This window comes from Myotis nattereri, assembly GCF_964212035.1.
Source record: "Myotis nattereri genome assembly, chromosome: 6".
NCBI lineage: Eukaryota > Metazoa > Chordata > Mammalia > Chiroptera > Vespertilionidae > Myotis > Myotis nattereri.
This window is the reverse complement of record NC_138081.1, coordinates 22,816,849-22,841,577: the sequence shown is the minus strand read 5'-3', so window position 1 is coordinate 22,841,577 and position 24,729 is coordinate 22,816,849. Positions and strand designations below refer to the sequence as shown.

General features: G+C 43.9%; 1 protein-coding gene across 2 annotated transcripts; it reads left to right on the top strand.

The window, feature by feature from the left end:
• Nucleotides 1–1,620: 1,620 nt before the first annotated feature.
• On the top strand, nucleotides 1,621–24,053 carry MCM3 (minichromosome maintenance complex component 3; the record flags this gene model as incomplete). Of its 2 annotated transcripts, XM_081093959.1 has the most annotated exons (17): nucleotides 1,621–1,699; nucleotides 2,932–3,044; nucleotides 3,633–3,841; nucleotides 4,557–4,687; nucleotides 6,778–7,016; nucleotides 7,498–7,606; nucleotides 8,398–8,551; nucleotides 8,821–8,952; nucleotides 9,442–9,650; nucleotides 12,676–12,850; nucleotides 13,194–13,320; nucleotides 14,143–14,293; nucleotides 18,926–19,066; nucleotides 19,998–20,101; nucleotides 21,055–21,143; nucleotides 21,575–21,644; nucleotides 23,298–24,053. In XM_081093959.1, 17 exons carry the CDS (start codon nucleotides 1,622–1,624, stop codon nucleotides 23,494–23,496), a joined length of 2,430 nt encoding a protein of 809 aa, XP_080950085.1. In that variant the 3' UTR covers nucleotides 23,497–24,053. The 2 variants fall into 2 exon arrangements, with proteins under 2 accessions (XP_080950085.1, XP_080950086.1); XM_081093960.1 differs by lacking the exon at nucleotides 2,932–3,044 and having other exon boundaries at nucleotides 1,647–1,699.
• Nucleotides 24,054–24,729: the final 676 nt, after the last annotated feature.

The window sequence follows — 24,729 nt, the reverse complement described above, 5'->3', positions numbered from 1 at the left end:
TGGCATATTTTTTTGTTGTTGTTTAGGCAGATTATACTTAGAATCCTTGTCAGGGTACCATCTGCCTTGGAGACCTTCAAACAAGCTAATAAGTAGCGTGGCCAAAATTTCAGATATAGAATGACCAGGTGTCTAGTATTGGGAAATCAGGTATTTTTGTTTCCTGTTCCATAAAATTAAAAACATGCTGGGGCAATCAGACTGTTCTTTATTGTGCACTGGTGGTTACATGGGTGTATGCATACTAAAAATTCATTGAGTTGTACACCTAAGATTTAGGCATTTTACTGCATATAAATTATAACTCAAAAATAAAACTGAAGACTGTAAAGAAACTGCAAAAGACTAAAAACAAAACTTGGAAATGCATTTGATCTTTTTAATTTAATTTCAGATTTGCTTTTTTTTTTTTTTTTAAATATATTTTATTGATTTTTTACAGAGAGGAAGGGAGAGAGATAGAGAGTTAGAAACATCGATGAGAGAGAAACATCGATCAGCTGCCTCCTGCACATCTCCTACTGGGGATATGCCTGCAACCCAGGTACATGCCCTTGACCGGAATCGAACCTGGGACCCTTCAGTCTGCAGGCCGACGCTCTATCCACTGAGCCAAACCGGTTTCGGCTCAGATTTGCTTTAATTACTGATTGGTACTTAAGAGTGACTTGGCACAATTTTTTTTTTGTTTCTCCTTGTGTTTATCTTTCAATAAATTGTTATTTTAAAAGATCCCGTGATGTTATAAAGGCGAGAAAGCCTCAACTTACCCGTTTGCAAGATGGTGTAGTAATTATGTCCAACATTTTGTATAACACACGAGGCCATCTCTGGGGCTGCGGGATACGTATCGAAAATTTTTCTTCACACTCCTCCGCCGCCTCATATTTTTATGGGTTACTTCAGGCAACGGTGTTCAGATAGCGAGTGGGTCGCTGAATTAAATGACTTTTCCCGAAGATGCTATGATTTTATTTTTAATCCCAGATTCTCAAAATTCACTTTATTTCTTCTGGATGCTTCTTAAGCAAGATATCCAACACACCTGACTTGAATATATACTTAAAAACTATTTGCTTTTATGTCTCACCTCCTTGCGTTATAAACCCCTATTCGCTGATGTTTAGTGTTTGAATCCAACCGCCAGGCTCGGTTTGTTCCCCTTTAAGCGAGTGAGGATACAGCTGATTGAAAAAAAAAAAAAAAAAAAAAAAAAAAAGCCCTGGAAACATCCGGGAACTGGGGGAAGACTACTACTCCCAGAATGCATGGCTTCCAGGTCTTCCGTCTTCGGCTGCCCAATGACCAGGACCTACAAGACTCCTTTCGGCCCCATTGGTCAGTTTTCCCGTCAGAGAGGGCGGAACAAGGCGGGGATAAAGCCCGGATGATCCATTTCCCGCCGCCGCGAGGCGCCGCTAGTAAACGCGAAGAAGAAGCAGCTCTCTATTGGATAGCATTTAGTCTGGGTAAGAGGAATCAGCCAATCAGAATGTGCCCATCTCCCAGAGACCCCGCCCCTTCCTCGTGGTAACTTTTGGTGGCGGGAAAACTTCGGAAGTTTCGCGCCGGGGCGGGGTCATCCTAGAACCTACGCGGGGCTCGGGTAGAACTGACAAGCATGGCGGGGACCGTGGTACTGGACGATGTGGAGCTGCGGGAGGCGCAGAGAGATTACCTGGACTTCTTGGATGACGAGGTGAGAGAGGCTCGGGTCCCGAGGTTCTTGAGCGTGGAGCCTGGGGAGGCGGACGGGCCGTGGGAGGCCACGCCGGGCAGCGCCGGGGCCGGGACCTAGAGGCCCGCCTGGCCTGCAGATGCCGCGGCCGAGCCGGCGGGCGCAGTATTCCACATATTCTCGCTGTGGAGTCAGCCTTCAGGTGGTTCTCTCCTGGTGAACCTTAGCGAGCGGCACTGTAACTTTCTCCTAAGTACAAGCGATGGCTGGGTCGCGCGAAATTTGACAGGCTTCCTTCGGGGACAAACAAGATGGCAAAGGCCACATGGACTTTTTGGGAGTCACTCCCGGCTCTCTTGATTTGGGGAGGTTGGTGAGGGGGGGGGGGGGGGGAAGCATCGCTACCGTAAGGTAGTGATCGCAGCGTTTAGGGTCCCCAGGCTTAGAGAGTGACTTCCTGTTGGGCGGGAGACTCCCTAATTCGGCAGTATTCTTTTTCAATACTGAGTGAGATGCCAAGGGAAGGTGGTTGTTATTCAGGTAAAGGGTCTCGTGTGCAACCCGAGATCGGAAGCCGTAGGATGTTGGTAAAGCATCTCGAAGGGCGGCTGATGCTGGGCCTGTAAACACATAGCTAAGGCTCCCAACTCCTGAGAACTCTTTCTGTATTATACAGATGGTCGGGAAAGAAAACATTTTAATCCTGTATGTGACTTTAAAATGAACATTCATTTTAACATGAGTGTTAAAGGCCCGTTTCATTTACACTTTGACAAGGTTTGTATTTATTGCACTTGAAAGGTTGAGAAGTGACTGCGTTCGGAAAGCTGTTGTTCATAGGAATGACAGCAGGGACTGTGAGGAAGTAATAACCCCACACTGTCCGCTTTGGGTGAAGGTGGAATCGGAGGCTAGGGAGCGAAGATATGGGAGGAATGGGCCTTCAGCTCTGCTGCAGAGATGGGCATTTATCTTGCTGTGAGAGCTGCCTCTATTGAAAAACGTTTTTGAATTGTGGCTGTTGTTATACACTGAGTGGCCAGATTATTATGACCACCCCATCAGTACAATGAAGTGAATTAGTTATGCAAATAATAATAATAATAATAATAATAACAACAACAGTAAAACCTTGAGAGTATTTGCTTAGGAAGTTTTCAATATTCAGTATTTTTGAAAGTGTCAATGAAGCACTGATGGGGTGGTCATAATAATCTGGCCACTCAGTGTATATGGTGGTGGCTCTTTTGCAGGAAGACCAGGGTATTTATCAGAGCAAAGTTCGGGAGCTGATCAGTGACAACCAATACCGGCTGATTGTTAACGTGAATGATCTGCGCAGAAAAAATGAGAAGAGGGCTAATCGGTGAGTGGCAAGCGTTTCCAAAGGGATATCCTGGCTCTGGGTGAGAATGGCTCCCTTCTCTCTTCCCCACATTGGAACTGGCTTCCCAGGAGAGGACTTGGGTGAGATATTTTTTACCTTGAAGCCTTCTTTGCCTCACCTGCTCCTGTGTTGTTGTTGCTTTTTAAATCCTCACGGGAGGACATGCTTACTGATTTTTAGAGGGAGGGGGAGGAAGAGAGAAACATTGATCAGTTGCCTTCCCATACACACCCCGACCAGGGATCAAAACTGCAACTTAGGTATGTGACTGACCTGGAGTCGAACCCACAACCTCTCGGTGTACGCTCCAGCCAACTGAGCCACACCGGCTGGGGCTCTGCTCCTATCTTTCTCTTCCAAAAGTAGGTGCTAGGCATTTTCCTCTCAAGAGCCCCCCCTTCCATGTTTAGTCGAGTATCCTGAGTCTTGTAGGATGGGAGGAGAAAATAGGAGCCAGATTTTCCTCCTTGGCCTTCATCGTTTCAGAACGTCCACTTCTGTTTTGAGGGTCAGCTTTTTTTGAGTTCTGCTCTCTGCCTAATTATTCTTTGTCTTGTCCATATGCAGCCTCCTGAACAATGCCTTTGAGGAGCTGGTTGCCTTCCAGCGGGCCTTAAAGGATTTTGTAGCCTCCATTGATGCTACCTACGCCAAGCAGTATGAGGAGTTCTACATAGGATTGGAGGGCAGCTTTGGCTCCAAGCATGTCTCCCCCCGGACTCTCACCTCCGTCTTCCTCAGCTGTGTCGTCTGTGTGGAGGGCATTGTCACCAAGTGTGAGTGTGTTGAAGTAAGGGTCCGAGGGAATGGAGGTGGACTGACAGGGCCTGGGAAAGCAGGAGAGGTGGAGTAGAGCTGGTAGCTTGTGGTACCAGAAAGGTGGAGCATTTAGGTTACCAGGTGAAAGCTGGAGGAGCTCCGAGTAATTAGGAGGACCTTGAGTGGCCACCTGTGCTCGCAGGATGCTGAATTCTGCTGAGAGGGGAGGAGTCTTGGCTCTTGGCAATCTCCTCTTTCTAACCCTGAACTCCTGCTATCTCATTTGGGATCGGTTGTACTTAAAGTTTTACATGGGTATGGTGATGTTCTGCATAGAAATGTAAAGATGAATACATGACACGTGTTACTGAAACAGCTTAAACTAGTTGGGACATTAGTATTTGGAGTCATCATAGGCTTGCCTGGGTTAGGTCCCACCTTTATGACTGTCTAGCTCAGTGATGGCGAACCTTTTGAGCTCGGCGTGTCAGCATTTTGAAAAACCCTAACTTAACTCTGGTGCCGTGTCACATATAGAAATTTTTTGATATTTGCAACCATAGTAAAACAAAGACTTATATTTTTGATGTTTATTTTATATATTTCAATGCCATTTAACAAAGAAAAATCAACCAAAAAAATGAGTTCACGTGTCACCTCTGACACGCGTGTCATAGGTTCGCCATCACTGGCCTAGTTGGATGACTTCATATGCATGTTTTTCATTCCCAGGCTCTCTTGTTCGTCCCAAAGTTGTCCGCAGTGTCCACTACTGTCCTGCTACAAAGAAGACCATAGAGCGACATTACTCTGATCTCACCACCCTGGTGGCCTTTCCTTCCAGCTCTGTCTACCCCACCAAGGTGAGGGGAATGAATTGATTGAACCTCTTGGGAGGTTGTAGTCAAATATGTCTTTTAATGCAAATAATTGGGTAACATCTGAAGTCTTCTAAAAGAAAATAGGGTGAAAGTTAGGACAGGATTAATCTGAAGTAAAGATTGATTGTTAGCCAGAACTTAATATGGAAAGTTTACAAATTTTTTTATAAGAATAAATATTCACTGTAGAAAATTATGGAAGGGTTGAAAGAAGGATATACTTTTATAGACTAATATGGAAAATACCTATGCTACAACGTTACTATGTGCTCTTTGCGGGCATTTTACTACAGGTTTGAGAGAAGGTTGGCATAAGCAATGACTTATTCTTAGTGTGCAGGTTGATCTGCATTGAGAATGACGTGAAGCTTTACTTAATGAGACAAAAGAAGATTATTACTGTTGATTACTTGATGTTTGAACTCATTCTATCAAAGAAGAGCTGTCCCCACCATTAATTTTAATTGAGAGCTACTGTATCCAAAGAATTGTTAGGCACTGTGGAGGACACAAGTATAAATAAGACCCAGTTCTTGTCTTCAATATTATTAACTGGTAGAGGAATCTTAGCATTCCTCTTACTATATAAACAACTAAAACAACAATGAGTATCTTAGAATTATTACTGCAACTTGCTTTAAAGTCATTTAGTCTATCTCCAGATGATATATTGAAGTTTGGAGAGGTTAAGTGACTTGTTTATGTCTCAGTGATGATTCTAACGTTGGGACCCATGTCTTTTTACTTTTAGGCCACTTGCATTGTCTAAGTAATCCTGCTCTCTAGAATCCCCCTTTCTAGACTTTCTTCTGCAGGAAGTATTCAAGGAGTACTCTCCTACCAATTACTGTGGCCAAGCTTCTTTGCTTGAGCTGTGAAATACACCAGACCAGGCCTTTGGAGGTGTGTCTACTGTAGTGCCTAGAGCTTGGATTTTGGAGTTATGTCTGCCTTGAGCCCTGGCTCCAGTACTTATGGTGTGATCTTAGGGAACTTATTTAACTGCTCCCAGCCTCAGTTTTTATAATCTGTTATAAAATGTGAAAAATACCTGCTTTACTGAGTTGTGATGATTACATGAGATAATTCCATGAAATAATAGCACAGTGTTTTGCACATAGTAAACATTTAGTAAGTGTTGTGTGTTTTTTTTTTTTGAAACTCAAATGGCAAGTAAGTAAAACTTTAAAAATGTCTTTACTAAAGTTTAATACACATACAGCAGCATACAACTTGATGAATACCTATAAAATCAGCATCCAGAACAGGAAACAACCTTATCAGCAATCAAAAGTCCCTCTTGAGGGCCCACACTGCCCTGTTAGTCTATCCCAGCCGTGGGCAAACTACGGCCCGTTTGAAATGAATAAAACTAAAAAAAAAAAGACCGTACCCTTTTATGTAATGATGTTTACTTTGAATTTATATTAGTTCACACAAACACTCCATCCATGCTTTTGTTCCGACCCTCCGGTCCAGTTTAAGAACCCATTGTGGCCCTCGAGTCAAAAAGTTTGCCCACCCCTGGTCTATCCTCATGTCCAGCAGTATAAATTATTTTTGCCTGTTTTTATATTTTATCTAAATAAATACTCTTGTGTTGGCTCCCGTTTGTGAGATTTATCCTTGTGTGTAGGTATATTTCATTGTATAGTTGACGTGTGTGAGTATACCACATTTATTTAATCGTTGTGTTGCTGGCATTTGGATATTGTCTAACTTGGTCATCAGAAATAGTGCTGCTCTTAACTTTGTAGAACAAGGCTTTTGTTGGGTATTACATGGGCGTGGAAATACTGCATCATGGTGAAAGTATATATTCAGCTTTAGTAGGGGAAGGTTCTTAATTTAGATGTTACATGGCTGTGGTCCATTCAGACTAGAGATTGCCTCTTTCATCTAGATGGTTTGTTATTAGATAAGGTTGGAAAAGCTGGAGAAGATATCTGGCTTTTTTACTTCTGGATATTAAAATCATGAAGTCATCAAATTATACTTGTTTCCCACCACAAATTAGTGTGGTATTTCTAAGACAGAGCTGAGATAACTGCTTTTCTGTGTGCCTTTTCCAGGATGAGGAGAACAATCCCCTTGAGACAGAATATGGCCTTTCTGTCTACAAGGACCACCAAACCATCACTATCCAGGAAATGCCAGAGAAGGCCCCAGCTGGCCAGCTTCCTCGCTCTGTGGATGTCATTCTGGATAATGACCTAGTGGATAAAGTGAAGCCTGGTGACAGAATCCAGGTGGTGGGGACCTACCGTTGCCTTCCCGGAAAGAAGGGAGGCTACACCTCTGGGACCTTCAGGTAAAGGGTCAGTCATGAAGTGTTTGGAATGCTGCTGGCAGCTTCCATATTTGGTAGTATTCTTCCTCCAGTTTGCCATGTTCCAGAGAGTTATAACAGGTGAAACACACTATCTGCCTGGGAGATGGGATACCTGTTTTCTATAATATAAAACTGGTAATACTATCTCATGCTAAATGTGGGAGTTACTGGTAATATGATTATAGCCTCATGGCTTACCTGGGAGTATCTCACATTTTCCCACCTCACCTCCTTCCTATATACACTTCTACTTGAAACTCTGTGGGTTAGCAGGAGATGCATTCCTGAGTTGAGGCATTGGCAGATGTTTAGGTCATAGATGAAGAGAGAATCAATTATTTAATTCAGAACAGCTTTCTTTTTTAAAAAAATTTGATATTCTAGATTATTAACTTAAAAAGGCTCTGATGTGAGGAATTGAAAATAGCAGGCTTTCTCTTAATTTTCCTCTTTGTCCTAGGACCGTTCTGATTGCCTGCAATGTGAAGCAAATGAGCAAGGACATTCAGCCTTCATTCTCTGCTGAGGATATAGCCAAGATCAAGAAGTTCAGCAAAACCCGCTCCAAGGTCTGGGTGTCCTTCGGGGCTTGGCGGGTGGGGATGGAATTGTACGGGTTGTGTTTGGGCATGGCCATCTTTGTACTGGACCAGGAGGAAGGTTGAGGTTTTTCCTCTGAAGTATTTGGTGCTAGCTTCTAGTTTTGACCCAATCAGTGAGCAACAGGGTGTTTTTGCTGTTTGTTCTTTAATATTTCTGTTGTGCTACCTGCTGGGCTGCTAAGTAAACCTAATATAAATAAAGAATAGGATTTAGAATATCAGTGTGCCAATGAGTCTTTACTGAAGACATTAGTGATACGTTGCTACTTAAATTTAAAATAGTGGTTTTATTTGTTTTAGTTGTCAAAAACATTTTTCTTTTTAAAGAAAATGTTAACATTTAGAATTGAACAAAATATAATGCATGTGTGACATAGGTTACTGCTAAAACACAATACATATTTTTATTGAACCTAAAATGTTTTGAAACTGGAAACACTTTTTCTGGCTTAAAAATTATGATCATTTATGATTAGTATGAATGGAGAGTATAAAGATAAGCATATTTCAGTTTTGATGAGGGATCACTTTTTTCTTAAAGATTAAACCTCTAAGCAAGATTTGGAACCTAGGCTTCCTCTGTAACTGCTTGAAAATGATCTGATCAATGAGATTTGTCTTAGAGAGGAAGATTTTACTATCAGAAACAGTATTTGTATTTGTGTTTGTGTATATCTTCAAGCATTTTCAATAGACTACATTGTAAAGTGGAGCTCAGCACAATCCCATGGAATCTCATTAGACTTTCACACCCGTAGGATATCTTTGACCAGCTGGCCAAGTCGTTGGCCCCCAGTATCCATGGGCATGACTATGTCAAGAAGGCAATCCTCTGCCTGCTCTTGGGAGGGGTGGAGCGTGACCTGGAAAATGGCAGCCACATCCGTGGGGACATCAATATTCTTCTTATAGGTATGGTGTTGGGGATTTGTTCTAGATGCCTGGTCTTCCCTAGTGGAGTGTGGTTGAGGACTCTATAACCTTTACCTGGCTGTATTTCAGTCCCGTAAAAGGTTTATATATGTAACATATATTTTCTGCAAATGATAAAGGTAAAGTGAAGGAAATAATGTTATTAACCTATGACTATATTTGTTATGTCAAGAGCTGTTCTAAAACTCAGAACTTGGGGTTGTGGAGACTTTCTTTAGAGAGTCACCACTGCCGCTATCCAATTACAGGAGACCCATCGGTTGCCAAGTCTCAGCTGCTGCGGTATGTGCTCTGCACTGCGCCCCGGGCGATCCCTACCACTGGCCGGGGCTCCTCTGGCGTGGGTCTGACGGCTGCTGTCACCACAGACCAGGAAACAGGTAAGGGTCCTTGGCAGATGTCTGGCAGTGAGACCCAACATGTAGAGAACTGAGTGTCGGACAACAGTGGGTGAGTTATTTAAGTTTGGGTGACCCTCTATTGATAAGAATGTCTCCTAGAAAGCTACTTAAAAGAGTTTTTGAGGAGAAAGCAAATTGGAAGGGAAATGAGAATGAAGATGTACTGTTTCCTAAATTAGAGGAAGGGGTTTGAAGACTAGTGAAAAGAGAACAGATCTAGTTGGGAAATTACTTGAGGATGAGGATGGAGAGAGAAGAATCTATAAAGGAAGTTGGTTGGAGTCTTGCTGCTTAGGGGTCAGAGTGGGACAAGGAATTACCCACCAGGGATTCCTTAAGTCTCTAGGTGCTGATGTCACTATATTCTCATATGGGACAGTGAGAGAGTCTCAGGAGGGGGTTGAAATCTCTCCCTCTGTCCCCTACAACCTGGATTATAGCATGTATATTTGTCTCCCTACTTCCCAGGGGAACGCCGTCTGGAAGCGGGGGCCATGGTCCTGGCTGACCGTGGTGTGGTTTGCATTGATGAATTTGACAAGATGTCTGATATGGACCGCACGGCCATCCACGAAGTGATGGAGCAGGGTCGAGTCACTATCGCCAAGGCTGGCATCCACGCTCGACTGAATGCCCGCTGCAGTGTTTTGGCAGCAGCCAACCCCGTCTATGGCAGGGTCAGTGGAATCAGGCACTTAACCATTGTCCTCACCTTCATTTAGTTTTGCTGGATAACTGGACTGAGAAGTTTAGTTTAGGTAACCCAGGGAAACAACAGGCCAAAGACCAAAGTAAGCTTATCATCTTTAGGCCCTCTTGTTGCTGTCCTTGGTTTAGGGCCATGGTTCCTCACCCACTCATACACATCAGAATCCCCTAGAAAGTGACTTACTTAAAGTAACTTTTCAGAAATATAAAGACGAAAACAAAAATTACCTGCAGTCTCACCTCCCAGGTAACCTGTATTGACATTAAAATGAAAGTACTATGTACATGTGGTTGGAGGATTTATGTACAGAACAGGGAGGTACAACATGAAAATTTCTTTCCAAGAGATAGCCACTAACAGCTCCCGAGTGTTTTCAGGAAACAAAAATTAAGCATGTACCAACAATGCACTATCTCCATCTTAAAGATTAATCTATCTTTGGGTTTTAGATGTAATCTTTTTTTTTTCTTCATATATTTTATTGATTTTTTACAGAGAAGAAGGGAGAGAGATAGAGAGTTAGAAACATCGATGAGAGAGAAACGTCGATCAGCTGCCTCCTGCACATCTACTGGGGATGTGCCCGCAACCCAGGTACATGCCCTTGACCGGAATCGAAACTGGGACCTTTCAGTCCGCAGGCCGACGCTCTATCCACTGAGCCAAACCGGTTTCGGCTAGATGTAATTTTATATTTATTCTGCTTGGGGTTTGCTGAGTTCACCTTTTTTTTTTTTTTTTTTAAATAGTCTAGCACAGTGGTTCTCAACCTTCCTAATGCTGTGACCCTTTAATACAGTTCCTCATGTTGTGGTGACCCCCAACTTCATTGTTATAAATTGAACATAATTAAAGCATAGTGATTAATCACAAAAACAATATGTAATTATATATGTGTTTTCCAATGGTCTTAGGCGACCCCTGTGAAAGGGTCGTTCGACCCCCAAAGGGATCGCGACCCACAGGTTGAGAACCGCTGGTCTAGCATTTCATTGTATGGATTTACAGTAAATTTTTTTCACTGGTCTCCATTTGATGGGCATTTGCTGCTATCTCTTTGTGAATGAAGCTGCAACAAAATCCCTTCATGTGCGTTTTGTTATACATTTGGGAGTATGCTTGTACGATAAATACCTAGCAATGGAATTACTAGATTGAGTTAAATGCATTTTTATTTTGGTAGAGATTGCCAAATTGCCCTCCTTAAAGATTGTGTCATAATAATATTATTAACTAATACTTATAAATGCTTTATATTCATCAACTCCTTTCATCCTCACAATAACCCCTGTGAGGTCTAGGTAGTGTCCTTATTTACAGATGAGAGAATGGAGGCATAAAAGTTTAAGTAACTTGCTCAAGAGTCACAAACTAGAAAATGGCAAAGCCGACATTTGAAGCAGAGCCTATGCTGTGCTCTGGCAATTTATCTCAGTGTGTGGGAATACATGTTTTGGTGGTGTTTTTTAAACATACAGGTGCCTGATTTCTAGCTTAGCGTTTCTGAATCCAAATCTCTGAGTTAGGGCTTTTGGTAACTGTGGTTTAGAAAAGGTTCCACCGGTTGGTTCTAATTCATAGTGTGCATTGAAACCATAGGTTTTTAGATGAATGCTAATGTGTGTTTACAGTATTCTGAAGAATTGAAATATAGGGGGAAATGGCAAGTCCTGAAATGTGAACATGGTCATCAGAATGATTATTAATCATACCGCCAAGATTGTTAGGCTCTCTGACGTATATGTGGGAGGGTTGGCATCAGCCTGGTGGGTCCTGAATTGAAAGATAAGAATACAGGGATTCTTGACTCCCAGGTGAAAACTTCTATGATTCTTTCTTCTTCTTTTTTTAAAAATTGATTTCAGAGAGGGAGAGAGAGCTAGAAACATCAATGATAAGAGAGAATCATTGATTAGCTGCCTCCTGCACGCCCCACCCTGGTGCTGGAGCCTGCAACCCAGGAATGTGCCCTGACCGGGAATCGAACCATGACCTCCTGGTTCATAGGTCGACGCTCAACTCCTGAGCCATGCCAGCTGGGCTCCTGTGATTCTTAAAACATAATTTAGATTATTGATAATTTTCATTTTACTCATTTGTGGGGAGCCGGCACGGCCATGGCATACTCAGCCCCAGGGTGCCTTATGTGCCATGCCAGCTCAACCTGGTTCAGTGACCCTGAGTGGGGTGGGGGTGAAAGGATTGAGAAAAGACAGACAAGAGAATGAAAGCTGGGTCTCCGTGGGACGCTGCTCCCTGATGAGACAGCGCCCACAAGCCGTGTCTTTATTTTATAGCAGATGCCACGAGACAAAGTAGGGGCGTGATCACGTTGTTTACAGCATTCTCGTGAGTTTCAACCTCACTCAACTACATGGACCCAAACTCTATCACAAGGCACGTGGGGCTACGTGTTTGGACCATAGGTTCAAGCTTACAACCACAGCCGTTGGCTATAATTGTGCTGGGAGGGCCCTGCCCTCCAGCTGGGACTTGCACGTGGCAATGAGAGGACCCTGTCCTTTCATTAGTCCGAGGCTTGGACCTGGCCAAAACACCGTAACCGCGCCCCACACTCACTGGTTTCTGAGTAAGGGACTCCAAAGTTTCTCAGTTTCTCTGGTTTAGCCAGCTTGTCTTCAGGGTTGGTCCTGCCTTGGGAACGAGATGAGCAGAATAAAGCTTGGGGAGGAGGAGGCTGGTTTTGGGATCCACACAGCCTGATGGAGGCACCTACGCTAGGAGGTGGGGCTCTGTTTGCTGGGAAGGAAGGAGGTGGGGCCTGGAGTCACTCAGGTCAGCTGAGCTTCAGTTAGAGAAGGTTGTGGGTAGAGATGAATTACTATTTTAATAGTGTTAAAATTTTCTACTTCACTGCTTCTGGTCTTTTTCTCTAAGACCTAGTCTTTCATTCTCACTCCCAGAATCCATCCAGCCTCCTTGTCCTTTCTGTTGATTGTTGCCTCCACTTTCCTTTTCTCTTGTGTTCCCAGTATGATCAGTACAAGACCCCTATGGAGAACATTGGGCTGCAGGACTCACTGCTATCCCGATTTGACTTACTCTTCATCATGCTGGACCAGATGGACCCTGAGCAGGATCGGGAGATCTCTGACCATGTCCTTAGGATGCACCGTTACAGGACACCAGGGGAGCAGGATGGAGATGGTGAGACCACGAGAAGAGTAAGGGAGAGAAGGGAGCCTAAATTGATCTCCTTATCTGATGCCCAATCCAGGTGGTGGGGTGTGTCTGGGTTGATGTCAAAGATGCCATTCCTGGCCTGGCTACCTCCCCTTACTGCTCACTGGAGGTTATCCTGAGGTGTGTCTTTTGCCCATTTCTGGGCCTGGGAACACCTCTGAGCATCTTCTGTGGGCCAGGTGGTTCCACCTTCCTTACTTTTGGCCTCCACATGTCTGTTTTCTTGGGAGTCCTTCTCTTCCTTCCTGTGCAGTTCCCCTGGTTAAGCTCTTTCTTACTCTCCTTTCTCTCCCCTTGGGTTTTCTAGCTATGCCTTTGGGTAGTGCCGTGGAAAAGTTGGCCACAGATGATCCCAACTTTAGCCAAGACGACCAGCAGGACACCCAGATTTATGAGAAGCATGACAACCTTCTGCATGGGCTTAGGAAGAAAAAGTGAGCATTTCTCAGACCTGTCCCTTGAAGGAACCTGAGATTTGTGTCATATTAGAACATGTGTATATTTAATATTGTATCATATTAGGGCGTGTGTATATATTTATGCTGTCCAGGCTAAGAGTATGCTGGAATCATAACCATGTGGACCTGTTTTCTTCTGGATCCACAGAGACTCCCCTTTTCCTGGCCAGTTGCCTCGTAAATGTTTGTGGGTGATTAAGCTTAGGTTCTGATCTTTTCCTAAAATAGAAGATTGATGACATGCCTAACTGGTTGTGGGTGTGATGTCATCTTGTGAAGGATTGCGCGTCAGGTAGCTATTCATGTTGAGTTCGTGGTGAAGGGTCAGGAGATGGCAAGCACTGGAGGCTTTGCAAGTCGATTTGGATAAAGGAAACTTGCGACCAGATGCTCAAAGCATGAAATGTGAGCTCTTACTCCTCTATTTTTGGCCACGGTGCAGTAGGAAACATAACATCATCTTCAAACCTGTTGGTTTAAGAACATAAAATTTCAAGTCAGAAAACTGAATTTGGGTCTACTTAAGCTTCTCTGTGCCATACTTTTCCCATGTATGACATAGGGCAAATAATACCTAAACTTCTTAACTCACAATTAATACCTAAGTGATACCTGTAGAATTAAGTAAAAATATGTGAAAGGGCCTTGGACATGCTCCATATGAGATTTATGATAATGGGTTCTAGACTGTCTCTGCTTTGCCACTTGACCTTGACTTCTCTGAGGAGAGGCAGAGCCATTGTCTCAGGCACGTGCTGAGGTGTGGCAAGGTGGGGAGTTCACTGTGTGTGGGTCTAGGGAGAAGATGGTGAGTGCGGCTTTCATGAAGAAGTACATCCACGTGGCCAAAATCATCAAGCCCATCCTAACGCAAGAGTCGGCCACCTACATCGCAGAGGAGTATTCACGCCTGCGCAGCCAGGACAGCATGAGCTCCGACACCGCCAGGGTGAGTCCCCAAGGGCAAGAGGGCCCTGGGAATCCCTTAAGCATGTGGCTGGGAAGACTCCTTACTGTCTGGGGCTCTGAAGCCATTTTAACGTAGTGATTCTTTACCTTTTTCTTCTGATCTTGACACAATGGTAATAATTTTTTTTTACAAAGGAAAATGAAATAAGAACCCCCGAGATAATATGTATCTGATCAGTTCAGATGATGTTGGCCTCCAGAATCTGTGATCTATTTAGCAAACATGAGCCACTTCTGGGAACTGAATGAGTCTATTCTTATAGGCAGTGTTAAAATAAGAGCTCAGATCTGGGCTGGGGAGGCAGAAAGGCAGGTAGAAAGATCATGCATACATATTTATAAATATATACCACAATGTGGTACTTGAAGATGACTGCATGTGAGATTGTTGGAGACAGATGAAGAAGCATCAACTTTTCCCTTAGACATTCCAGAAGGTTATGAAGATCAGGAAAGGATTCCCAGAGTGTGATATTTGAGCTGTACTTTGACAGATGACTTGCAGTTGGACAACTGTGATGATTTTCCAAAGCTATTTCTAGAAACCTTACATACCAGCCCATGAGTTTATCTAAGTCTTTTGGGGCAGTTTAGTTCATACAGGATTTTACCAAGAAACCCAAGTCCAAAACCCTCATTCTGCAATAGATATAGACTCTTGGATTCTATGTGATCCCAGATCATCTACTTCAGCCTGACCCAGGACAGGAATTCTGTTTTCTAGAATTCCTTCTGGAACTTCATTGACACTCCAGGGAGAACATGCCTAGTATATCACTGCATTGAAATGTTACAATAGTCTTCTACTTATCAAGCTTAAACCTGCTTCACTGTGATGCCTACCCATGGGTCTCAGGGTTGTTTGCTGGAGATTTTGTATGACTTGCTTCTTCAATTAAACAACTCCCTTTCTTTTTATGTTTCTCACATATGAATACACTCCAGTGTGTCAAAGGCCTCTCACTGCACATAATATACCAACCAGAGCTATAATGGAGCAATAAACTCCAAACTCTGGTAGCTTTCTAAATCATGAAAAGTTTTGGTTAACTTATATAAATATAAATACATTTGTTTTTGAATGTCAGATTGGGTTTAAATGATAATTTTAAAGACTTGAAAGTAGAAGTGACCACATACTTCACTGGTGCATGATACAGCGGGAGGTGTGGTAGTACAGCCCTTCGTCTTGGCCCGAGGTTTCCAGCTAATTTTTGGATCTTTCACCTCTCTGCTCACAGTTTTGTTATTCATAAAATAATGAGAAAGTTGGATAAAGTCAGGGATGCTTAACGAGAAGGGCACATCAGAAGCACTTGGAACTTAAAAAAAGTACAGGTGTCTAGTCCTGTGTGCTAAGGAACACAGACATTCTGGTTCCTTAGGCCAGGGGCCCTGTTCAGACAATAACAGTTAAAAAAGGTGAAGGCACCCCAGTTTTGCATGCACCCTCCTCTCCTTTGAGAACCGTTTGATAAGAACTTGTCAGAGTTCTGCTCCTCTGGACTTAGTGAGTTCATCCAACTTTTAAAAATGTGTCCTCTTTCACACCCCTCATTAGCATGGCCTTGGACAAGTTATTTGAGTCCCATTTTTGTCATCTATAAAACTTTTTCTAGTAATGAAGAGCATTAATGACACAAATAATGTAAAAGCAAAGTTATTGGTGCATTAAGCCTGCAGTAAGGGACTCTTTCTCCCTTCACTTTGGTATTCCTTCTAGGCTTTTCTTTTTTTTTTTTAATATATTTTATTGATTTTTTACAGAGAGGAAGGGAGAGGGATAGAGAGTTAGAAACATCGATGAGAGAGAAACATCGATCAGCTGCCTCTTGCACACCCCCTACTGGGGACATGCCCACAACCAACGTACATGCCCTTGACCGAAATTGAACCTGGGACCTTTCAGTTCGCAGGCCAACACTCTATCCACTGAGCCAACCAGTTAGGGCTAGGCTTTTCTTTTCTTTATTTATTTTTAATAAATCTTTATTGCTCAGATTATTACAGTTGTTCCTCTTTCCCCCCTCCATAGCTCCCCTCCACCCAGTTCCCACTCCACCCTCTGCCTTTACCCCCCCCCCCCACTGTCCTCATCCATAGATGTACGATTTATGTCTAGTCTCTTCCCACACCCCCAAACCCCTTTCCCCCCCGAGAATTGTCAGTCCACTCCCTTTCTATGCCCCTGATTCTATTATATTCACCAGTTTACTCTGTTCATCAGATTTTTTATTCACTTGATTTTTAGATCCACTTGTTGATAGATATGTATTTGTTGTTTATAATTTTTATCTTTACCTTTTTCTTTTTCCTCTTCTTAAAGAATATCTTTCAGCATTTCATATAATACTGGTTTGGTGGTGATGAACTCCTTTAGCTTTTCCTTATCAGTGAAGCTCTTTATCTGACCTTCAATTCTGAATGATAGCTTTGCTGGATAAAGTAATATTGGTTGTAGGTTCTTGCTATTCATCACTTTGAATATTTCTTGCCACTCTCTTCTGGCCTGCATAGTTTCTGTTGAGAAATCAGCTGACAGTCTTATGGGTACTCCCTTGTAGGTAACTGACTTTTTTTCTCTTGCTGCTTTTAAGATTTTCTCTTTGTCTTTTGCTCTTGGCATTTTAATTATGATGTGTCTTGGTGTGGTCCTCTTTGGATTCCTTTTGTTTGGGGGTTCTCTGCGCTTCCTGGACTTGTAAGTCTATTTCTTTCACCAGATAGGGGAAGTTTTCTGTCATTATTTCTTCAAATAGGTTTTCAATATCTTGCTCTCTCCTTCTGGCATCCCTATAATTTGGATGTTGGGACTCTTGAAGGTGTCCTAGAGGCTCCTTACACTATCTTGATGTTTTTGGATTCTTTTTTCTTTTTGCTTTTCCGGTTGGGTGTTTTTTACTTCTTCGTATTTCAAATCTTTGACTTGATTCTTGGGATTCTCTTGTTTGCTGTTGGATCTCTGTATATTATTCTTTCTTTCAGTTAGTGTATGCTTAATTTCTAGTTGGTCCTTTTTCATCTCCTCGAGGGTCTCACTAAATTTATCGGTGGTTTCTAGAAAATTCTTGAAAAACCTTATAAACGTGGCCTTGAACTCTCTATCCAGTCGTTTGCTTTCCTCCATTTCTGTCATTTGTGATCTGTTTCTTTGTCTCCACATTTTGGCTGCTTCCCTGTGTTGATAGAGTGGCTTTCTGTGCTAGGTGTCCTCTAGGGCCCAGTGGCTCAGCCTCCCCAATTACCTGAGGTGGATACTCTTTGTGCACCCCCTTGTGGGCTTTGTGCACAGTCTTGTTGTAGTTAAGCCTTGATTGTTGTAGGTATCACTGGGAGGAATTGACCTCCAGGCCAATTGTCTGTGAGAATCAGCTGTGTCTACAGTGGGAGAACTTCTGTGCTGAAGACACCCTTCTGGGGCAAGATTTGCTTCAGTGGGGCTTTGGTGCTCACTGAGTCTGCCCCCTGAGTGTGTCCCTTATGGATCTGAGGAGTTGCAATCTGGATGGTCCCCCTCTGACCACTGGGTACACAGGCTCTTGGATCTCTAAGGAGGTGCTAATTTAGCCTCTGCCTGAGGCTACCCAGCAGTAGCTATGGAGAAATCTGCAGGTTCCTCTTCCTTGTTTGGGTTTTGGAGGTGCTCAGATGAGGCCCAGCTGTGAAGCAATGCAAGCTGCTGTGGTTCCTTGGGCCTTCTTTTGGATGTTCTGGGTCTTTCTGACCCAGCTGCAGTTTGTTAGGTAATTTTAGTTCTCAAAGGGCCAGCCCATTCATATGCAAAAGCCTCTGCGCACAGCTTGGGAGGGGCGAGGTCTCAGGGAATCAACAGGGTGGAGCAAACAGCTATGGCTGATCCTCAGCTCTGCCCTAGGAGGCCCCTGGGTCTCAGTGTCCTGGTAATCACTGCAAGCACCTCTGAGAGAAAGCCGCCCTCGAGTTCCGCCCGCTGCCAGACAGTCCAGTTTCTCCCCGTATGAGTTTGGGTCCCCAGAGACTCGCCCGGAACTGGAGTCAGGGCCGTCGAGATCTTGTGCCTCCCTCCCGATTGCTAAAGACACCGGCATCTTCCGTTGCCAGCCCCTTTCCGCATGAGCTCGAGCCTCCGTACCTCTGTACTTTACTTCCGCATCTCCTCTGAGTCTCAGTGCTTTTCTCTTTCCTTCTAGTTGTAGAATTTCCACTCAGCCAGCCTTCCTGTGGTTCTGGATAACGTCTGTTTTCTCTTTTAGTTGTATTTTTGAAGTGGTTGTGCGAGGCAGCAATTTCAAGTGTTTACCTATGCTGCCGTCTTGGTTTCTCCTCTAGGCTTTTCTTTTCTTTTCTTTTTTATTTTTTTACTTTTCCAGCTGCAAGATGCCTAATTTTCTTCTTTCCTGTTCACCTACTCCTCCCTCCCTCAGCTCTCTCTCACACATATTTCCATGATAATTTTCATCTTTCTGAATTTCATATGGTAGTTGTAGAGAATACAGAGCTCTGAATCCTTTGCTTGGACCTCCTAGAGCTTTTCTGGTAGTGTCATTATTTCCTTATCGGTGCGGTGGGAATGATGGGCATGCCCAAAGAATATGTGTAATTCTGGACAAGGAATTCTCGTTTTCTCCCCCAGACCTCCCCAGTTACAGCCCGGACCCTGGAAACCCTGATTCGGTTGGCCACGGCCCATGCCAAGGCCCGCATGAGCAAGACTGTGGACCTGCAGGATGCAGAGGAAGCTGTGGAGTTGGTCCAGTACGCTTACTTCAAAAAGGTGAGGATTCAGGTGCTTGGCTGAGAGATCCTTCTGAAGAAACCTTTGGTGCTTGGCTTCACAGCCTCCCCTGGCCGTCAGCTGTGTTTGGGTCATCAGCAGAAAGTAGCATCTATCTGCCAGTGCTCAGTTGGCCTCTGTCCTTTCTCTGGGACCTGCAGCACCAGTGGTTCCCAATCTAGCTGCATGTGAGAAGCAGCTAGGGAGTTTTAAAATACCGATGCTAGAGCCCAGAGGGATTCTGGTTTCATTGATGTGCTATACCTTCTCTACTTCCTTTGCCCCTTAAAAAGGTAGATGTTTCCAAAGGATTGACCTTGATAATCTTCCTCTTGTATACTTTTCCCTTTGGCACCTCTTCAGGTGTCCCATTGGCACCTCAAAAACGAATGTCACAAGTTGAATCCTCAGACTTGCTTCTCGTATTTCTGCTTGTGACATTTCATCTCTGTCATTTTAGACACCAAGACTTGAAATTTCGACTCCCTTTTTCTCATTGCCTTTGCCCCTCAATCGAACTGTAGCTTTTTAGACATGGGTCTGATAAACATTTCTTGGCTATTTCTCTTTTGAGGGTGGGCGTAGTCTTAAATTTAAATTGAGCACCTGATTTATAAAGAAGTGAATTGTTTCCCACTTAACCCTTATGGGCTGGACTATTTTCTCATTCATTTCTTTATTCGGTAAACACTCATTAAGTACCTACTATGTGAAAAGAATTGAACACACCACTCGGCATTTCTAAGGGTGAGTAGCAGCCTGTCCCCTGGTCCTGGGACTTGGGGACAAGAGAGGCTAGGTGGGTCCTTAGACCCATGGGCATCATTTCTGCTGATGGTGCAGAAAGGACTCTTATTCAGAGTTCTTTATTCCGTTCCCTGGCATCAGTGCCCCCTCCCACCATCCATCCATACTTGGCTTGGTATCCTAGGTTCTGGAGAAGGAGAAGAAACGTAAAAAGCAAAATGAGGATGAATCAGAGGCAGAAGATGAAGAGGAGAGAAGCCAGGAGGACCAAGAACAGAAGAGGAAGAGGTAAAGTTGGACAAAGAGAAATGGAGAAAAAGACTTCAGTTGAGGCTGGGGGAGGGGGAAGGGTGAACAAGTCAGTAGACATCAGGTTCTTCAGGGGAAGGGTTCCTGGACCTGCACACCTTGAGGGTGAAGGTAACTGGGACAAAGGAGAGAATGAGCGAGCCCTCGCTGTCTTTAGTGTGATGCTTTGTCCTCTTTCCTGCTAAGGAAATGCTGAATAGCAGTAACTCACTCGAAGGTTTTTGAATGTATGTTTCAGAATTTTCCCCTCAAGATCATTTATTCTTCTCGGGCCTGTGGTTGAATTTGCGAGGGTAGGTTAGGGAAAAAGCATTAGGAAGCAGAAAAAGTAACAGTTTATACAGGCCTGGGCTTTTTAAATCCTCACTTGATCATATGTATATTTTTTTCTACCCATTGATTCTAGAGCAGGGGTCCTCAAACTTTTTAAACAGGGGGCCAGTTCACTGTCCCTCAGACCGTTGGAGGTCTGGACTATAGTTTTAAAAAAAAACTGAACAAATTCCTATGCACACTGCACATATCTAATTTTGAAGTAAAAAAACAAAACGGGAACAAATACAATATTTGTATTTGCATGTGGCCCGCGGGCCGTAGTTTGAGGACCCCTGTTCTAGAGAGAGAGAAAGAGAGAAGTTGAGGGAGAGAGTGAGAGGAAGAGAGAGAGAGGAAGAGAAACATTGATGTGAGAGAGAAACCGACCAGTTGCCTCCTGTACTCATCCTGACTAGGACTGAACCTACAACCTGGGCCTGTGCCCTGACTGGGAATTGGTCCTGTGACCATGAAGTGCATGGGGATGACGCTAACCACTGAGAACACCGGCCAGGGTGTTTGACTTTGATTGTCAAAGGTTCTGGTTCCTTTTCCCTATGATCAGAGATACAGGCAGGGCTCCCGAAAGCTTTTCTTAACTGCGATGGGTCTTTTAGGAGGAAGACTCGTCATCGCTCAGATGCTGGGGATGGGGACTCATATGACCCCTATGACTTCAGTGACACAGAGAAGGAAATGCCTCAAGGTAAGAGAGCATCCCTATTGATAATATTTTTAGTTGCTCTGTGCACTGCATTTTGTGGGGACTCCCATATGGTTCTGCTTGGGACCCTGTGTCCAAGAGGTTTGTCCCAAGAGAGCCTCAGACACTCAGTGAACCTGGAAAATAAGCTCTGGCAGTTGTTTGCTTCTCTCTTTGATGAGCTGTGCTCTTTGCCAACCTGGCGTAAACATCCCAGATCATGTGTATTGAGGTCTCCTGCCTGACACATGCTTATATTGCTCATTCATTGGAGAGTTCCCTTTTTCCTAATTGTCCTGCCTGGCCCCGGAATAACTTTAGGAAATAGTGTTCAGCAGACTCAGTGAGGGTGGGGAGCAGAGATCACTTCTCTGGTGTGTATGCAAATGGCTTCCTTGTTGTCCTCACCCTCTGCCACCATTTATCTTCTAAAGTGCAAACTCCAAAGTCAGTGGACTCACAGGAGACCAAGGAATCCCCGGAGGTGGAGTTGAGTGAATCCAGGTGAGTAGGGAAGGGATTTTATGTGTGCCGCTGAGGCAAGAATTTCTTCTAGGGGAGAGGATATGAAACAAGCTGCGTGTCAACAGAGCTTAAAACCAGAGGCCCAGGGATTTCTAAAAACATTTATATTTTGATTATACTTTCAAACTTTAAAAATTGCAAAAATAGTTTGTAAAGAACTCTTGTATACCCTTTGTTCAGAATTCCTAGGTGTTTGCACTTTACCATTTGCTTTCTAAACAATTCTCTCTGTGGGAATTTTAAACCTGAAGACCCGGTGAAGTCAGGAGGAAGAGTCTTAGAGCAAGGGCAGAGTTTGTGTCTTTGACACTTGGCTCTTCTCAGTAGGAGATATATGTAGATGTAGATATAGGTATAGGTATGTTTACATATAAAAATATATTCATATTTGTAATTTATAGATACAGCTCCCTGAAACTCTAGTGGTAAATCTCTTCAACTCAAATTGACAATTCATTTGTTTTGAGTTGAAGAGTTTTACCACCAGAGTTTTAGAAATAGTCTTATGGAGAAATTTTTTTACTGGGCACCTAAAGAACTCCATGGTTAAGTTTTGCTTTTTTCTTTTAGTACCTTAAACACACACAACACAATATGTTTACTGAAGAAGTTGGAAAACATTGAAACCTATTTAGAAAAAAAACATTAAAATCAATTGTAATTCTGCTCATGAGAGAAAACAATTGAACTATATGTGAAAGCACTTTTGAATCAGCTCATACAGATCTCTTTTTAATGACTGCAGGGTTTCCATAGTATGGATGTGTAAAATGTTGACATTTAGGTTCCTACTGTTTACAGTAAAACATCCTCATTTATCTGTGCACTTGTGCAGGTGTAGCTAGCTGTAATGTTAATTTCTAGAAATGGACTTCCTGGGTCAAAGGATATGTATGTACTTTAAAATTTTAGTGCTTGTTGCTAAATTGCCACCCAAAGATCCCATCCCAGTTTATATTTCTACCAACAGTATGTGGGAATGCCAATTTCCCGCACCCTCAAAGGCCTCTTATTTTAAAACTAGAGGCCTGATGCTCGAAATTCGTACACTGGGGGAGGTAGCGGGGGCGAGGGGGGTGGTCTCCACAGCCCAGCCTGCGCTCTCTCGCAGTCCAGGACCCCTTGCTCCTTACTGCCCACCTGCACGCTGCTCCTTACCGCTCGGCTCACTGCTCCTTAGCACTACCACGGAGGAGGGAGAGGCTCCTGCCACCGCCACTTCACTCACCAGCCATAAGCCCGGCTTCTGACTGAGGGGAGTGCACTGACCACCAGGGGGCAGCTCCTGCGTTGAGCGTCTGCCCCCTGGTGGTCAGTGCGTGTCATAGCAACCGGTCTTTCCACCGTTCAGTGGATTTGCATATTAGGCTTTTATTATATAGGATGCTTTTGTTTCTCAGTGCTCAAATCAAAGGTTTCAGGAAGCTCTATAATTCAACAGTTTAGTTTTAAAGGGAGAAACGTGTGTGGAGTAGTCATCATAGGCACATGTACATGCATGCATGTTTGTGTGTGTGTGGGGGGGGGACTGCTATACTGTACTAACCCTTAGGCTTTCCCAACATAGATCTTGCATGAAAGCATTTGGGTTTGTTTACTCCTCCTTCACCCATTTTTCCCTGTTTGGGGCAGGTTGAAGGCATTCAAGGTGGCCCTCTTGGAGGTGTTCCGGGAAGCTCACGCCCAGTCAGTGGGCATGAATCGCCTCACAGAATCCATCAACCAGGACAAAGACGAGCCCTTCTCTCCAGAGGAGATCCAGGCAGCGCTGACCAAAATGCAGGACGACAACCAGGTCATGGTGTCTGAAGGCATCATTTTCCTCATCTGAGGAGGCCTGTGTCTGAACTTTGGGGCTCTGCTAAGAAAGCTCTCGTCCCATCCCACCCTCACCCCTATCTTGGTCTTTGCCTTTATTCTCTAAATAGCAGTGTTTAATTAAACCGACGTTGAGGGTCACATGCTGAAGCTGTAACCGGACTTGGTGGAAGCTTTGGAATGAAAGCTGCTGTGTGGTAAAGCAAGAGTCAAGTGGGAAAGGACCCAGACGATGGGCTCTCGTTGTCAAAGACAGGGTCATATTCCCCACTTCCATCCCAAAGCAAAGCCACCTGTTGTTTGCTGTAAATAGCATATGACTTCTGAGTGCTTTGGGGCACAGCTGGGTTTTGTTAATCCTCTCTGTTGGTTGGCTTTTATTTCCTCTGAGCACTTTGGTCTAGAGTGGGCTTTGTTTTACACTGGTGGGGAGATGCTCTGAAGCAAGGCATGAAGGCCAAGGAAGCTTTGTTTGAAGGAGCACCAGTTTAAATAACCTCTGACCTAAATATCCAAGACTTTGAATAAACTTAGCCATTTTTGTACTGTGTACATGGCTTTAACACTGTGTGCTGTTACACATTTAATTTTGTTTTCCTTAAACGTTCTGCCCTACAAGATTTGCTGCTCCCACATTTGCACCAAGCCACCACAAGGTGGCAGCAGGCTGCTGTGTACTCTTTGGGGATTAAGTCTTTAGGTAGTTTTCTTCTTCAGCGACACCAGCCTTTATCAGTTAAGATTGTGCGAACCAAACCCTGCTGATTTGAAATAGATAAATGGCCACAGGAGGCCAGTGAGTGAAAGTCCAGGAGCAGAATTGACCCGCTACCAGGCTTTTCTGAGCCTGAATCAAATCCCCTTCATGAAGAGACAATACCTGATTTATCAGATACCTCTAAATCATGTCAGGTTTGGTTTTTTTTAAGTATCTTTTATTGATTTTTTATAGAGAGGAAGGGAGAGGGATAGAGAGTTAGAAACACCAATGAGAGAGAAACATTGATCAGCTGCCTTCTGCACACCCCGTACTGGGGATGTGCCCACAACCAAGGTACATGCCCTTGACTAGAATCAAACCTGGGACCCTTCAGTCCGCAGGCCGACCCTCTATCCACTGAGCCAAACCAGTTAGGGCTATCATGTCAGTTTTGCCCATAGAGATTTTCTAATAGGATTCTTGTGAAACCACTTATACCTGGGTGTCCAGCCCTTGGGATTTGTTAGTCTTTTGCACAGAAGTTTG